The sequence below is a fragment of the Delphinus delphis genome, chromosome 7 (assembly GCF_949987515.2).
Source record: "Delphinus delphis chromosome 7, mDelDel1.2, whole genome shotgun sequence".
In the NCBI taxonomy this organism is placed as follows: Eukaryota; Metazoa; Chordata; class Mammalia; order Artiodactyla; family Delphinidae; genus Delphinus; species Delphinus delphis.
In genome coordinates this window covers 19,351,010-19,366,999 of record NC_082689.1, presented here as the reverse complement: position 1 = coordinate 19,366,999, position 15,990 = coordinate 19,351,010, and the positions used below count along the sequence as shown (strand labels likewise).

The 15,990-nt window shown below is 57.3% G+C and overlaps 1 protein-coding gene across 2 annotated transcripts; it reads left to right on the top strand.

The window, feature by feature from the left end:
• The first annotated feature begins 4,329 nt into the window (after positions 1–4,329).
• Positions 4,330–10,472, top strand: CTDSP1 (CTD small phosphatase 1). Of its 2 annotated transcripts, none has more exons than XM_060016119.1 (7): positions 4,330–4,658; positions 6,059–6,207; positions 6,667–6,771; positions 6,888–6,944; positions 7,573–7,665; positions 7,793–7,978; positions 8,515–10,472. In XM_060016119.1, the coding sequence occupies exons 1-7, from the start codon at positions 4,592–4,594 to the stop codon at positions 8,641–8,643; spliced, it is 786 nt and encodes a 261-aa protein (XP_059872102.1). In that variant the 5' UTR covers positions 4,330–4,591; the 3' UTR covers positions 8,644–10,472. The 2 variants fall into 2 exon arrangements, with proteins under 2 accessions (XP_059872102.1, XP_059872103.1); XM_060016120.1 differs by having other exon boundaries at positions 4,331–4,658; positions 6,670–6,771.
• The last annotated feature ends 5,518 nt before the right edge of the window (positions 10,473–15,990 follow it).

The following is a 15,990-nucleotide window of genomic DNA, read 5'->3' as shown; positions in this document are numbered from 1 at the left end:
CACAGGCTCCAAACTGGTACTTTAAAAATAGAGTCTGAAAACGATAAATAAATGCTAATTCACTTCTTATCCAAAAGAGCAGGGAAATGGAAACAGGAAAGCACAAAATCCCTGAACCATCAAGAATAGTCCCCCTCCCCGAAGGTCTGCCTCGCTCCCACTCTCGCTGGAGTGGCCTCAGCCTTTCTGTTCCACCTGAAACCCCTTTTCCAGGCAGGAAAACAGAAGCGCGGTTCTCCCCTTAGGGCGCCAAGTCCTAAGGAACCCAAGAATCGGTGCCTCTCAGGCCCAATTCCTTTGCCATCTCCCCAGGGGACCAGGCGGCCGGGACTCCCACGCCGCGCAGTTAACGCTCCCTGGGCGTTGACTCCCAGCTCCCCCTAGGGACAGGGACGATCCCGAGCGCCGGTACTCCCCGCCTCCAAAGAGGAGGAGGCTGTCACTCGGGCTTCGCGCCCGGGGGCCTCGGAATCCGCTCAGGCGGGAAGGTGGGGTGAGCTCTGTGGGCGGGGAATCCCCTCGGCCGCAGGAGGCGGCCCGGCGCCCTTTCGCCCCTTGAAGGGGCTGCACTTTACAGACGCTCCCTGGGCTGTTTCTAGGCTCCCCCAAGTCCCTCCTGCCTCTTCCCGTCCCTTGGACCCCAGCCCCTGAGCTGTGGCGAGCGTCGGCGGTGAGGGGCCGCCAGCCCTTTCCCCTAGATTGAGCTTGGAGTGGGCGCTGTGCCTGGAAGCACCCCCGATTTCCCGGGGATGCGGCGGGGCAGGCAGCTGGGCTCCGCGCTCTGGTTGAGGCGCTTGTTTATGAGAAGAATTTCCTCTTTCTTAAAAGGGCAACGAAACAAGTGGGGCCCTCTAAGAGGGACGGGATGGGACAGGTCTGGCTCACCCGAGCAACGGTGGAGAGGTACCTGGGCTAGAACGCCGCCCAACCTCCTTCTCCCGGCTTGTCCCTGGAGAAGATGGGGCCCCTGCGAACTGAAAGAGAGGATGAATGGGGGCCAGGTAGCGGAGAAACGGGAGACCCCTTTTTTGCTTCCCTGAGGTGCCCCCAGCTGTACCCCCTGCCCACCCCTCTGGTCAATTTTGTAGGTATTAGTTGGGCGCCAGCCCTGTGCTAGACCTGGGGAAGGGAGGCACAGTCTCGAATTAAAGATGTCAGCTCTCTAGGAGCTCACACTGGGTTGGGGGGAACCTAAGTAAATGACAACAAAACACTGACGATCCGAAGTGTGCGTCAGGCACACCTGCAACCGATGAGGCAAGGCCCACAGAAGATAAACTCCTGGACAATATTTTGAAAGCTGAATAGACATAGGGAGAGCAATCAAGGGAGAGATGAGCATGCCGGGAGTTGGGGTGGGGGGGTCAGTGTATGCAAAAGCTAGAGATTTGCAACCTTGTTTGGAGTTCCCCAGAAGAACGGGCAGGCTGGTCATACCAATAGGCAAGTCTGAAGCTTAGAACTTGGGGTAAAGGAAGGTGAGGAGGGGAGGGGACCAAAGGGCCAGCTAAGGGTTGCTCTGGGCCTGGGTAAGGCGTTAGCGATGAAGTCAGGCCAAGGTCAGTCATACCCAGACAGGGACGCCTCCAAAAGGGCTGCTCCCTCCCCAGTAGCTCTGGTCCTCCCAGCCCCCAGATTCAGATCTAACTAGATGCTTCATCAGCCCCTCAGGCTGGGAGTGGCCTGACACCTTTACTCTCCCCAGAAGCTTCCACCCACAACTCCATCCCCACAGACACCCCAGACCCAGCACTGCACAGGCGTCCTGACTCACTCCGCATCCACCCCGCTCTGTCGGAACGTGCACCACGGTGTGTCTCGGAGCCTGGGAGGAGGGCATCCGGCCTTTCTGCTCGGCATTCCCCCTACCCACTTGCCTGGGTTGGGCCCTTACCAACCCTATTTGGCAGAGAAGGAAGCTGAGGTGCTGGATGAACAAGACACTTGTCCATAATTGCCAGACCGACCCCGGCTGAGTCCTAGTGTTTCTCGACTCACAGTCCCCATGACTTTATCCGTCCTGGGGCGCAAACCTATGAAACAAATAAAAATAAACTATGCGGGTACGGCGACCCCCCCACCTGCTGTAGTAGAGAGGGTAGAGGGAGAGCAGCTGGGTGTGGACTCCCCTCCTTCCTGAGGAAACCCAAAGAACCCGCCCCACCTTACAGAACGCTTCCACCAGCAACTCTGTCCCCACAGACCCCAGACCCCCGCACTGCACGGGCGTCTGGGCTCACTCCGCATCCACTCCGCCCCGGCGGAAAGTGCACCACTGAGCGTGAGAAGAGGGCAGGTCTCGCTGGGAGGAGACCCCCACCAGCGAAGGCTCGGAGGAGACGATGGAGGGTGGGGGGGGGGGGTAGGAGGTGAAGGGAATAGCGACGGGAGGGGGGCAGCAGTGCTGCCCAGTGCCCTATGCCCAGTGCCCTATCCCCGCGTTAGCTCCCCTGACCCTCAGTGGCACAGTCGGCCAGGTTCCAGCCTTCACAGAGGGAAAGACGAAGGGAGTGGAAAGCGAGCCGCCCTGCTCAGGCCAGGGGCGAGGCCCGGGGTTCACTCAGCCCTCCGCCGCACATTTCCTTTTGGGGTCGGCGCCGGCTGAGCATCCGGAGAGAATGCCGAGGCCCCGCCCCGGGGCCGTACCGAAGGGGAGGGGGCTCGGCGCGGCGACAGGAATCCAACCTCTGCCCCCGCCGGAGGGCGGGTCGAGTCGCTAGCTCGTCGGGACTCAGTTTCTTTATCTGTAAAATGGGTTAAAAAACGGGTTGTTCTGAGAAGTAAATGAGATGAGAGGCGCAGCCAAAGCGGGACCCAGACTAAGCGCTCGCCGCAAGTTGGCGATTATCGTGATTAAATGCAATGATGGCAGCCGGCCGGCGGCGTAGTAAGATGTTCCGGAAAAACCCGAACAAACTTTTTGGCTAACTCAATAGCAGAAAGGGGGGTCGTGGAGTCCACAGGATTCACAGCCTCTGACCACCTCCTCCTCGCCCTGCTGCCCAGCCCCGAAGCTGGCGCGCCTTTGGGCGAGCGCCGCTCCCCTCGCGGGGCCTCTCGCTCCCCGGCTCTCCCCTCCGCCCGGCCTGGAGGACGTGCGCCGCGTAAGCACCCTGCGGCCGGACGGGACTGGACGCGCCAGCCCCGCCCCGCCCCGCCCGGCGGGGGAAGGAAATGCTGAGGCGTGTTTGTCAAGGCTTGGCGTTATGAATATTTTTAAAACGTGAACACAAAATAGTAACGGCAAATGGAAGGAACTTCATAAACAGGAAAAAAAAAAAAACCACCCGCAAACCTCACCGCGCATCACACGGGAGTTTCCCTCGTGAAGAATCTGCGTGGAAACGCGGGCCCCGCGCCCGCCGGTGTGTCTGTACAGACCCAGGTGGAGCGGGTCTTCAAGGTCCTCCAGTTGACGGTGTGGTCCCCACGGTTGGGCATTGAGCCCAAAGGGATGGGGGCCCCACTGTGTGTAGCCGCCGCTTGATTTTCCCCCCTGCCCAACAGTCACATCGTGGCCGGCGTAGGGAGTAGGGGAGGGGCCTAGAAAAGCCTCTTGGAGGGGGTGTCATTTCTTCGAGGTCGGTGGGATTTGGCTGTGAGAAGTCGAAGGAGGCGCCTTCCAGGCCGGGAGAACAGCAGGTACAAAGGCCCTGAGGCGTGGAGGCGCTAGGCTTCTGGCGAGAAAGCCAGGTGGCTGGAGTGGACGTGGCCGGGCGCCAGGTGAGGCGGTTGGGAGAGGTCGGCAGGGGGCATCCCGGGGCAGACAGTTGGAATTTCCACGCCCTACAACTCCGGGTTTAGGGGAAGGGGCCCGGGACTGCGGTAGGTGGTGACAGTCTTGGTCCGGTTAAGAGCCTAATTGTGTGGATCTGCACAGACGTTTGAAGGTAGCAAAGAGTCTTTGCACGCTCACGACTTCCCTGCGAGATGGCCCCTAGACCGCCGGAGAGACCCATTTTACAGACTAGACGGTGTTACCCTATTTCCCAGATGAGGAAACCGAGAAGCTGCCAGCCCCCGACCCTCGGAATGTGCAGAGGTGGAGCCGCGCCGCCCTCGGGGCACTCCCGGGCGTGGGCGCTCCGGGCGGGCCCTGTCCCCTGGCCGCCCAGCGCCGGAGAATGGTGGGCCGGGTGCCGGCCCTGCCACGCAGCCGCAGAGGCTCGGCCCCGCAGGCGGGCGGGCGGGCGGCAGGAAGGGAGGCGACGCCCCCTGGAGTGCGGCAGGAACCCGGCCGGGCCCGCCTCCTACCCGCCAAGCCGCGCCGGCCCCAGAAGTGATGAAAGCCCCGGCCAAGTCCAGGTCACGCCGAAACCGTTGCCCTTTTAAGGGGGAGCCTTGAAACGGCGCCCGGGTTCCATGTTTGCATCCGCCTCGCGGGGAGGAAACTCCATGTTGTAACAAAGTTTCCTCCGCGCCCCCTCCCTCCCCCTCCCCCTTAGAACCTGGCTCCCCTCCCCTCCGAAGCTCGCGGGGATCCCTCCCTCCCACCCCTCCCCTCCCCCCCGCGCCCCGATTCCGGCCCGAGCCGGGGGGGAGGCCGGGCGCCCGGGCCAGAGTCCGGCCGGAGCGGAGCGCGCCCGGCCCCATGGACAGCTCGGCCGTCATTACTCAGATCAGCAAGGAGGAAGCGCGGAGCCCGCTACGGAGCAAAGGTATTGGGGCGCGCGGAGGGACCCGCAATCCGGGCGCTGCGGGGAGGAGGAGGGGGCCGCGACCCTCCCCAGGGCAGCCGCCGCTGCCGCCCCAGGCTCCCGACTCGGCGGGGCCCGAAGCTTCCAACCGGAGGGGGAGCTGGTTGAGAGTTTGAACTCGCAGAGGCTCAGAGACGCGGGGCGGGGCCTGCCCCCTTTTGGGCGCTCCTGTCTGCTCGAGGTGGGGAAACTGAGGCAGGGGTAGAGAAGGGGCGCCCTCCGGGTTTCCCGGACTGGCTGTGCGCGATGCCCGAGAGTCGCCCCCTCCCCCCCATTGGCGCCAGTGGGGCTGGGAGATGGGGGGGTTGAAGAGGGCGCCTTCAGGCCACCAGCTGAGACTCCGCCCCCTCTGGGCCGCGGTCTGGTCGGGTCGAGGGAGGGGGCGCAGAGGTGACAGCGGGCTGGGGAGGGTTGGAAGGATCTCCCGCTACCACACAGCCCCGTTCTTCACAAACTTTCGCGTCACTTGTGGAGGCGCCGAGCCTCTCGGAGACGCAGAGAGGGACAACCACTTTTAAGGATCGCCAGCGCGCCCGCGGGGAGACCCGCGTCGGACCGGGAACTCGGAGCCCCGGCTGCAGGCCGGTGGGCGCCGGGTCTGTGCGCACACGCACCGACTCGAGATGCCGCCGGCCTCGGCCGGGCACCCCGGGGCTTGACGGGTCTGGGCAGGGGGTCTGCCTTTCCTTGTCCCGGTGTTGACTTAAGAGGCTAGGAAGTCGCTCCAGGTCTTCGCACCTGTGGCCTGGGCCTAGCTCTGCCCGGGCCGGGTGGAGGGGATGTTGGAGGGCGGGCCGTCTATCAGCGGGACCTAAGTTGGAGGTCCGGGCGGGGGCGGAGGAGGAGGGGCCAGCAGATGGCGGCAGGACACTGGCCCCAGGCACCCACCCCCTGTCTCTGGGCCCAGCCTCAGGGAGGACTTTGCACCTCTGGAGGCGGAGAGGATGGAAGGAGGGGAAGGAGAGCAGGAGTGGGCCCCAGGGCCCCAGGCCTCAACCCTCTCTGGCAGGGGCCCTACTGAATAGGGGCTGCTCAGGTACAGGGTGTGTCAGGAGGTGCCCCCAGTGGGCTGATCCCCCAGCAGCGATGGAGGCTGTTAGGAAGAGAAAACACCTTCAGTCCCCGCCTCCAGCCAGCCCACTCCCTAATGTGGGTAACTTTGTACCCACACTAGAAGGACTTGTGGGGAGCGGAGGGGTGGCCTGGAGCCAAGACTGTCTGGATGCCACTTTCGTGTGTCTCCCTCAATGAAGGCAGCACGGCCAGAGCCTCTCGACCCAGGGGCTCGTGCCTGGGCACACGTGCCCACCTCTGCAGGCCAGTCAGCGTGCCTTCCCCCACCTTGGGCCTCCCTGCTTCAGGTGACCAGAAGTCTGCGGCTTCTCAGAAGCCCCGGAGTCGGGGCCTCCTCCACTCACTGTTCTGCTGTGTCTGCCGGGATGATGGGGAGGCCCTGCCTGCCCACAGTGGGGCGCCCCTGCTCGTGGAGGAGAACGGTGCTGTCCCCAAGGTGTGTGATGGCCAGGAGGGCGCTGCAGGGGCACCTGGGCTCAGCCCTCAGGGGGTTTAGGGGGAGGGGGCTCTTCATGACCTGCTCATAGGCCCTGGAAGGAGGGTGGAGACCCCCTGTCCCCCCACCAAGCCCTCCACCCTCCCAGGCCTTCCCAGCCCTGAATGCCCCAAGACTGCCTCCCAGGGGAGGGCCCCCCAACCACGGGAATTCTGAATTTCCCCTTCAGAAGTGGAAGCTTTCCTCTGCCTTGGTCTCCCAGGTCAGGAAGTGAAGCCCAGAGAGCCAGGCGGCCTACCCCAGGCTCCAGAGTTGGCAGGGGCAAAGCTGGGAAGGGGTTGGTCTCTCCCACTGTCCTTGTGGCTCGCCAGGTAGAGGGCTGGGGGAGGGAAGACATGTGGAGGAGAAATGACTGGGGCTTGAGAGAGGTGCCGCAGCCAGCCCCGCCCGTCCCCACAGCAGACCCCAGTCCAGTACCTGCTCCCCGAGGCCAAGGCCCAGGACTCGGACAAGATCTGCGTAGTCATCGACCTGGACGAGACCCTGGTGCACAGCTCCTTCAAGGTGGGCCCTGCCCAGCAGCCCTCAGCCCCGGGTCTCTAAGGGAGTCTGCCCTGGCCTGGGAGGCGGTCTCGGCGGGCCTCGCCCCAGCTCCAGCAGCTCTTTTCCCCCCCTCACAGCCAGTGAACAATGCCGACTTCATCATCCCTGTGGAGATTGATGGGGTGGTCCACCAGGTGAGGGGCCGGGTGTGGGGGGAGGTGGTAGGCTTGGCATCTGTCTTCCAGACCCCAGGCTCTTCCCACCAATCCTGAGAGTCCCAGATGGGACTCTGATAGATGTGGAATGTCAGAGGCCAGAGAGGGTGTGAGACTTGCCTAAGGTCACACGGACCCTCAGGGACTTGGCCCGACTCCAAGGCCTGCAGGGAGTCGGGGTCCTCTTCGGTGCCCCCTCGCCCCACCCTGCCCGGGACCCAGTTCAAGTAATTCAGGATAGGTTGTGTGCTGTCCAGCCTGTTCTCCATTACTTGGCTCGGGGGCCGGTGCTCTGCAGCTCTGGGGTGAGGGGGTTGCCCCCAGGCCCCTACATCTGGCTGAGGCCATGGTGGAGGAAGGGGCTAGGAATTAGTGATTCCCTTTGAGGCAGGGCCCGAAACCAGGAGTTGGAGGTTCATTTTGATACTCTTCTGGATGGGTGGGTGTCTTCCCCAGCGGTGGTTGCACCGGCTGGCTGAGTGGAGCCCGCAGGCCATGGGACCAGCCTCCCTCCTGTGCCTCCTCCACCCACTCCCTCCCAGCCCCCGGCCGCCCCGCCCCACCCAGGCCTCTGGGCCAGCAGTCCCCTCACTGGCCCACCCCCCAGGTCTATGTGCTGAAGCGGCCCCACGTCGACGAGTTCCTGCAGCGGATGGGTGAGCTCTTCGAATGTGTGCTGTTCACCGCCAGCCTTGCCAAGGTGAGCCCTCCACGCTCCGAAGGCCTCCTGGGGCATCTCTGCTTCCTATCTGCCTCCAGCGCACGACCTCTGGGCAGTGACCTCTGGGTCGCTCTTGGCCCTGGATGACCCACCTCCTGCCCCCCAGTACGCAGACCCAGTAGCTGACCTGCTGGACAAGTGGGGGGCCTTCCGGGCGCGGCTGTTTCGTGAGTCATGCGTCTTCCACCGGGGGAACTATGTGAAGGACCTGAGCCGGCTGGGCCGAGACCTTCGGCGGGTGCTCATCCTGGACAACTCACCCGCCTCCTATGTCTTCCATCCAGATAACGCCGTAAGTGCCAGGCAGGGTGGGGATGGGGGCCCCTGCTGGGGTCTGGTGCCCTCCCATTCCTCCCTCTTTCCTCAGTGACCCATGCCTGCTGCCCACCCGCCTGGTCCACCCACTGCTGCTCCCTGTTCTGTGTTAGTCACTCAGTCCATTCTGCCTGCAGATACAGGGCACCTGCCATGGGCTCGGGTCCCTGCTGGACACTGGAGCAGTTTCCATTTTTCATACCGCCAGTCGTGAGCTGTTAGTGGAACACGGAAATAATTTAGTGGGTCTTAGTTGGGATTTTTTAAAAAAATGAAATAGAACCGAAAATATCAGAGTGCTTAGCACACGGTAAGGTTAAGTATGGTCCCGTGGAACCTCTGCTCTGACCTGTGTGTAAATGTGACTCACTGGGGCTGCCGTCAGAATGTCTGAGGACTGGGTAAGGGGCTTCCAGGAGGTGGCCCGTCGAGCAGTGGGTGCTCAGGATTGATCTGCACATTCTGTGCTCAGGGCCACCTGCCCCCCTCACCGCCCTACACCCATCTGCTCAGGTACCGGTGGCCTCGTGGTTTGACAACATGAGTGACACAGAGCTCCACGATCTCCTGCCCTTCTTCGAGCAGCTCAGCCGTGTGGATGACGTGTACTCAGTGCTCAGGCAGCCTCGGCCCGGCAGCTAGTGAGGCGCCACGGGGCCAGGACCTGCCCCCGACCGCACCCTCACCCCTCACACGCGGACTCTTCCTAAAGAAAACTCAGCGCCACGGGGAAGTGGGCGTCTCCCCCGCCAGCCCGGCCAGGCTGTGCAGGGGGCGGCAGGCTGCACCGAGGGCGCCGAGTCCCCGGGTCCCTGTGTCAGTGCCTTAGAACCTCCTCCTTCTTGGGGGGACCTGGGGGGCCCTGCGTGCCGCCTCCCTCCTTTCTCTCTCTCTCTCTCTCTCTCTCTCTCTATCTCTCTCTGCATGGCCATGTTTCTCTGCTGCCAAATTGGGTCCCTCGGGCCCTTCCAGTTCTGCCTGGGGGAGGGGCAGAGTTTTGCTGCCCCACGCCTTGGGCCCCCAGCCTGGGAACAGTGGACACCAAGTGCCTTGCATAGAGCCCTCTTCTCGGCCCAATTTTCCCAGGGCCACGATCCGGGTCAGCTCTGCCTGGAACAGCCATCAGGTTGCAGCAATCTAGGCTGGTGGGGGAGGACCCAGTCTCCCCACCTCCTACCTTGGGACTGCTATAGCCTCCACCAATCTCTGCCTAGGAGGGCGGGGAGGGTAGAAGATCTGTTACCACTTGTAAAGGGAGCAGGGGTCTGTCCTTCAAGACCCTAGAATCCAGCTTCTCTGGGCTCATCAGCACCTGAGGGCTGCTTCCCACACGGCCCAAGCTCCAACCTCTCACCTTTGCCTTGACCACCCCGAGGCCCTGGGGTTTGGTGCCCCAGCTCCGAGTGTGGAGGCATAGGCAGGATCCCTTTGCGGTGCCGTATAAATATGTATATGTGTATATAGATTTTTAGGGGAAGGGGAGAGGGAAGGGTTGGGGTGGAGACACCCCTCCCTCACCCCTTTCCTGGACCCATAAACTGGGGGGAGGAGGGAAAGGATTTCTACATTTTTTAAACTGCTATTTTCTGAATGAAACAGGCTGGGCCAAAGGGCCAGGCCCTGTCCTTTGTCCGTCACACCCTTTTCAGCTCCGTTGATTCATACATTCAAAACACATTTGTTGAGCACCTTCTCTGTGCCCAGCGCTATGCTAGGCCCACCACGGCGTGTGCGTGTGTGGGTCTCTACACCGCCTAAGGGGTGCCTCCCCTACCCACCCCATACTTCACCGGTGCCTTTAGGGGATCTGTAGGAGGTGGGACCCTTCTTGCGGAGTTTGGGGGGCTCCAGGAAGCCTGGCCAAGCTGTCCCCCTCCCCTGTGCCAACCCACCCCTGCAGCCCTCTGCCTCGCGCCCTGCTGGCTGGGGGCAGCTCCCAGGACATGCTGCCTTCCAGCTCTGAGTCCTTTGTCTGGAACCCCTCCCCCAAATGCTGGGTCTGGAGGTCAAGGCCTTGGGCTCTCCCCAGGGCCTGTCGGTTAAGGGGACCCACATACCAGTGCCAAGGGGGATGTCAGGTGGAGATGTCATTACCCTTACCCCCCCCCCCCAGAGCTGGGGGTGGGAGGGAGGACAAGGTTGGTCTGAATCAGGTGAGCTTCCCATCTAAGTGCCTTCTCTGTAACGGAGAGCCCCAAAGTGATGAGAACTAAAGAGAAAGCCAGACCCCCCTATCCTGACTCTGTGGTTATTGCGGGGGTGGGGGCGTTGATGTTCGGGGAGTCCCATGAAGCCACACCTCGCCTCAGCAAACCCTTAGGAGCGACGGCAGTAGTAGTGGAGGGAAGGGCTGCCCTAAGCCCCCTGGGGCTTCAATGAAAGTGCGAACTTTGAATGGATCTGCGTGCATCCGGCTGTGCTATTTAATTCTACCTCTTGGCCTCAGTTAGCTAATCTGCAGAATGGAGACACGCCCTCTACAGAATTGATTAAACGCCTGCACAGGGAGGACTCAATATTATTAGCTCTAAAGCAAGCTGAAATGCGTCCCTAGGAGAGGCCCCTGGAAGGTATTCGGAGACGGGAGGGGTGTGGTCTCCGCTCTGGAGCGGAGGGGAGGGGCTCATGAGGCCCCAGAGTGGGGAGGTGGGGTGCGGGACGAGTTAGAGGGAAGCCAAGTTCAGCTCCAAACGGAAGAACTTGGAACGCGGTTGATCCAGGCCGCGTGCGGGCGGCCGAGGCGTCGCGGGCTGAGCCGCGCCGCCAGACGTGCTGGCAGGCTGAGGCGTCTGGGGCTCTGGGGAGGATGGGTGGGATCGCGGGCTCGGTCTCGTTCACCTCCGCACCCACTCCGGCCGCGGCCTCTCACTACCCGCCGACCGCACCCTCGCACGAGCCTCTGGCCCACTTCCTGCCTCCGCTCCTCCGGCCCTGGCAGCACTTCCTTTGCAAAACTGGGCAGCCCCAGGCCCTGGCAGGAAGTGCCTTCCCGGCCCGCCCTCTCCTGCTTCCCACGGTGGCCGCTAGAGGCCTCTCTCCGCGCGGACGCCCGGGGTCCCCAGCCCCGGGCCTCCGCTGCCCGCCCTCTGGGCGCACACACCCAGCCCTCTCCCCCACCCCGCCCGTGGCTGGAAAGATGAGGGCAGGCTTCATTCCCCCCTCTACCGGGAGTGGGTAGCTTCTGGCTCCATCCCGCCCGCCCGAACAAACCCAGTGCGGGGAAGGAAGGTCTGCCCCTCCCAAAGGTGATCCCTGTTCCCGCAGCTCCACCTCCCCTACCCCTCACACCCCCTCACACCCTTACCTTGTGGATCCAGCCTCAAGGCTGCCTGCTGGTGCCCCAGATGCTGATCTGCCCCCCAAGTCTCTGAGGGGATCTGCAGTGTGATACTGCCCCCTCCCCGCTGCTTTTCCCTGGCAGGAAAGTGTCACGAAGCATCCACCTGGGAAGAGAAGCCGCAGTACCCTCGCTCAGTGCCATCAGCTCCAGTTCCAGTCTGAGTGGAAGCCCCGGAGCCTTTGGCAGGGTGAATACAGAGTCCTCCCTGCCTCTGCCCTGACCCTGCTTGGGGTCCTGCACTATTTCCTGCTCTCCATGCAAACACTAGTCCCTCCAGATTTGCATCCCACCAGAGAGTCGCCACAGCTTCCAACTTTGAACGAGACCACAGTCAGCCTTCCCCCGTCCCGCACCCCACACACTTCACCCACAGAGTTCAACACAGCCGCGTGTATCAGAGCTTACTTTGTACCAGGCAGAGTGCCAGGACCGGGGGACATGCCATCACTAGGCTGTGCCGCCGCTCTCAAGGAACTCACACCTTAGTGTGGAGAAAGACACCTGAACGGCCTGTCCAACCCTGAAAGGCTGCAAATGCAGTGCAAGAGATAACACGGAGGGCAGGGGGCACAGGGGATACCTAGCCCCTCTGCGGCGGCCATGGGGGGGGGACTGGAAATCCTTCCCGCGGGAGTGAGGCTCAGAGGATTTGGGAAGGAGACGAGGTTCGGGTGAAGGTGGTCTGTGAGTGGAGGTACACCAGGAAAGGAAGCCAGAGCTTCAGGTGGGCCACAGTAGGGAGAGTGGGAAGTGACAATTTTGGAATTGCACACAGTGGGGGGAAGGATGGGAAATGACGCCACAGAAAGCGGGAGCGAGGTATCGCAGATCTGTAGGCAGACCGAGGGAGTGGCCTTTGCATTGCGGGCCTTGGGTGCCATTGAGGGACACTGGGGGACACTGAACAAGAGAGGGGCCGACTCAAACCTGGCAGCTGCGCGTTGAAAGCTAAATCAGGGGTATGGGGACATAAGACTCTCCCTGAGGGGAGACCACAGCCGTGGTTCTGAAGACAGACGATGAAGACCTGAACTGAAGCTGAGGCAGAATGAAGAGAGAAGGACGAAGCGATGGATGTGACACAGGAGATGAACTTGGCAGGAAGCTGTGGCTGGTTGGCCCTGGGAGCATGGGTGAAGGGGAGGGAGGAAGGCAGCCTGACTTCTGGCTTTGGAAACTTCAGCTGTGAGAATGTCTCTCACTGAGCCTGATGTGGGGCTCAGTTATTCACTATTTGCTTGTTACGCACACAGAGAACAGAAGGAACAGGCAGCATTTTTTGCACTTTTAGGAATTTATGTGGTAGATAAAATGTATATGCATATAAGTTTGTATGCATATGTGTATTAATTTCATCCTTGTTGGTAATAGCAAAGCACTTGAAATAACTTCAGTGTCCAAGAATAAGGGACTAGTTAAATAAATGCCACTGTATCTATACCAGAGAATACTATATAGTGATGAAAAACAATGAGGTGGAACTATCCAAGCAGATACAGAATGATCGCCAAGGTAAACCAGTCAATGAAACAAAGCAAGATTCATAGCAATGGTGATGGTGTTTTCCCACTAAAGAGAAATATAAAAGTAGACACAAATATACGTATATAATTTTGTATACTTCCATAGGGTACACAAGAAATGGGAATTGTGGCTAATTGTGGGGAGCAGAGCTGGGGGACTGGGTGGGAGTCATTTAAGATGGGAGGGACACGTTTTATTATATAGCTTTATATTTTGAATTATTTTACCAGGTACATTTATTAGTTTTTAAAAATAAAAATCGATTTAAATTAAAAACAGCTTTCTAAATATATTATCAAAGATAGAAATCACAAATTCCATTTCTTTCCTTCAAACAGTCATTGCATGCCTGCTCTGTACCAGGCACTAGGGTACAGCAGTGAGCAAAACAGACACTGTGGGGAAAACATACATTAACAAAGTAATTACAAAATAATATTACAAAAGGAGAGGTAGAAAGTGGTAAATAATCTGAAACTTTTGTTCTGCCAGTGCCTGGAGATGACTTCTAATTGCCCCAAGATTACCCTAATATGACCTCTAATTGTAAGGAGGAAATGTGCCTTTAAGGTGGCAATATCTGGCAATCACCACCGTAATCAAGGGATCAGACTTCGCCATCACTCATGCTGAGACAACTTGACATTATATACCTCCTGATGCCAGACAGTGTGAAGTACACAGCAACACTTTTGACCACGCTGCTCAAAGTGTGGTCCACCGAATGGAACATCAGCACCATCTGGGAGCTTGATAGTAATGCAGAGTCTCAGGCCCCACTCCAGACCTATAGAATCAGAATCTGCACTTCAAATAGATTCCCCAGTGATTCTTAAGATATTACAGTTGGAGAAACACTGTCCTTTTTCACATATTCTTGAAAAACTTGTTTAACCAGGACCTACCAAGCCTTTAGAGGTACTTGCAGTTTGTGGGAAATACAGGAGGAAGAGAAACAAATTTAAAAATACACAAAGAGGGGCTTCCCTGATGGCGCAGCGGTTGAGAAGCCGCCTGCCAATGCAGGGGACATGGGTTCGAGCCCTGGTCTGGGAAGATCCCACATGCCACGGAGCAACTAAGCCCGTGTGCCACAACTACTGAGCCCACATGCCACAACTACTGAAGTCTGCACACCTAGAGCCCATGCTCCGCAACAAGAGAAGCCCGCGCACCGCAATGAAGACCCAACACGGCCAAAAATAAATTAATTAATTAAATAAATTTAAAAAAAAATACACAAAGAAAGACAAATTCCAGTGTGAACACTACAAGACACTGCCCTTGACTCAGGTAAGCCCATGTCATAGAAAAAAGTAGCAGGACTCTTCTAGATTAAAAGATACTGAAGAGACATAACAATCAAAGGAAATGCATGATCTTGGTTTGATCAAGAATCAATGAAACCAGGTATTACAGTCCTCCTGTGGACAACTGGAGAAATCTGATTATGTATTTCATGAAAGATGATATTAGAAATAATTGTTAATGTTCTCAGTTGCAAAAATCGTATTACAGTTATGAAGGAGATTGTTCTACTTCTTAAGAGATGTATGACAAATATTTTGAGCTGAAGTATAATAATATCTGCAACTTCCAAATATATATATATAGCAAATGTTAATTCTTGAGTCCATGGGTGTTTATTATTATACTACCATACTATTATTTCTACTTTTCTATATGTTTGACATTTATCAAAATTAAGAAATTGGAAATAATTTTAAAAAACATATGTTCTCCTGACTTCCCTTGTGGTCCAGTGGTTGAGATTCCATGCCTGCACTGCAGGGAGTGGAGTTCAATCCCTGGTTCAATCCTTGGTCGGGGAACTAAGATCCCGCATGCCAAAAAAAAAAAGTTCTACCCCAAAATTCTAAGGCTAAGTTAAAAGGCAAGCAATAAATTAGAGAAAACTATACCATAAATTGCAAGCAGGTTACCAACCTTAATACATTAAATATATAAACAACTCCAACAAATCAGTTAAAAATTCACAGAAGACATAGCCTGTATTTACATATTTAAGCTGTATCACTCGGCCTGCGGGATCTTAGTTCCCTGACCAGGGATTGAACCCGGCCCCAGCAGTGAAATCACCAAGTCCCAACCACTGGACCGCCGGGGAGTTCCCCAATAAATATATTTTTTAATGGTCTATCTCACTGGTAATCAAAGAAATATAAATCGACACAAAGACAATTTTCTTTTGGACATTCAAACTGACAGAAATTTTCTTAAAAGCTGGAGTCCAGTACTGGGCAAACAGGCAAATGCCTGTAGTGCTGGTGCGACTATAAATTAATGCGATTTTTCTGGAAGGCAACTGGCCTATTCACATCTTCGACCCAGCAATCCCACTTTTAGGAGTTTATCCTAAGTAAATAATAATGGATACAATCTATTGGCAAAGATTTAGCAATAAGAATACTTATCACAGCATTCTTAGTAGTATCAAGTAATTGGATATAATTCGAAAGTCCAATAATGAGCTATTGCTTACATAAGCTATGCTATCTATCTAATGGGTTATCATGAGACAATTAAAATGACACTGCCAATTAGCATGTAACATGTCACAGTAAAAAGGATATATATGAAGACCGATAGATGATAGATAGATATTATATACATATAGTACACACACAGCATATGTACTGGGCAATAACTTGAAAGAAATACTCCAAAATAAATTACCCAGATTTATCTCTGTAGTGGAATTATAAATGAGTTTTTCCTTTCTTTTTTGCCTGTCTGTATAATTGAGTGAACATATACTTTTTATTCACACAAAAATGTGTTTTGTTTTGGCTTTTTGCGGTACACGGGCCTCTCACTGTTGTGGCCTCTCCCGTTCCGGAGCACAGCGGTCATGGCTCACGGGCCCAGCCGCTTCGCGGCATGTGGGATCTTCCCGGACCGGGGCACGAACCCGTGTCCCCTGCATCGGCAGGCGGACTCTAAACCACTGCGTCACCAGGGAAGCCCTGTTTTTTTAGAAACAAAATAGCACCTGCGGTGTGTTTATTCCTCTTATGAAACTGTGCGTGAGCTCACACACACACCTGCATGCACACGCGCATGTGTGCACACAAATGTACATTTGGTCTCTAGAACTCTTGGGA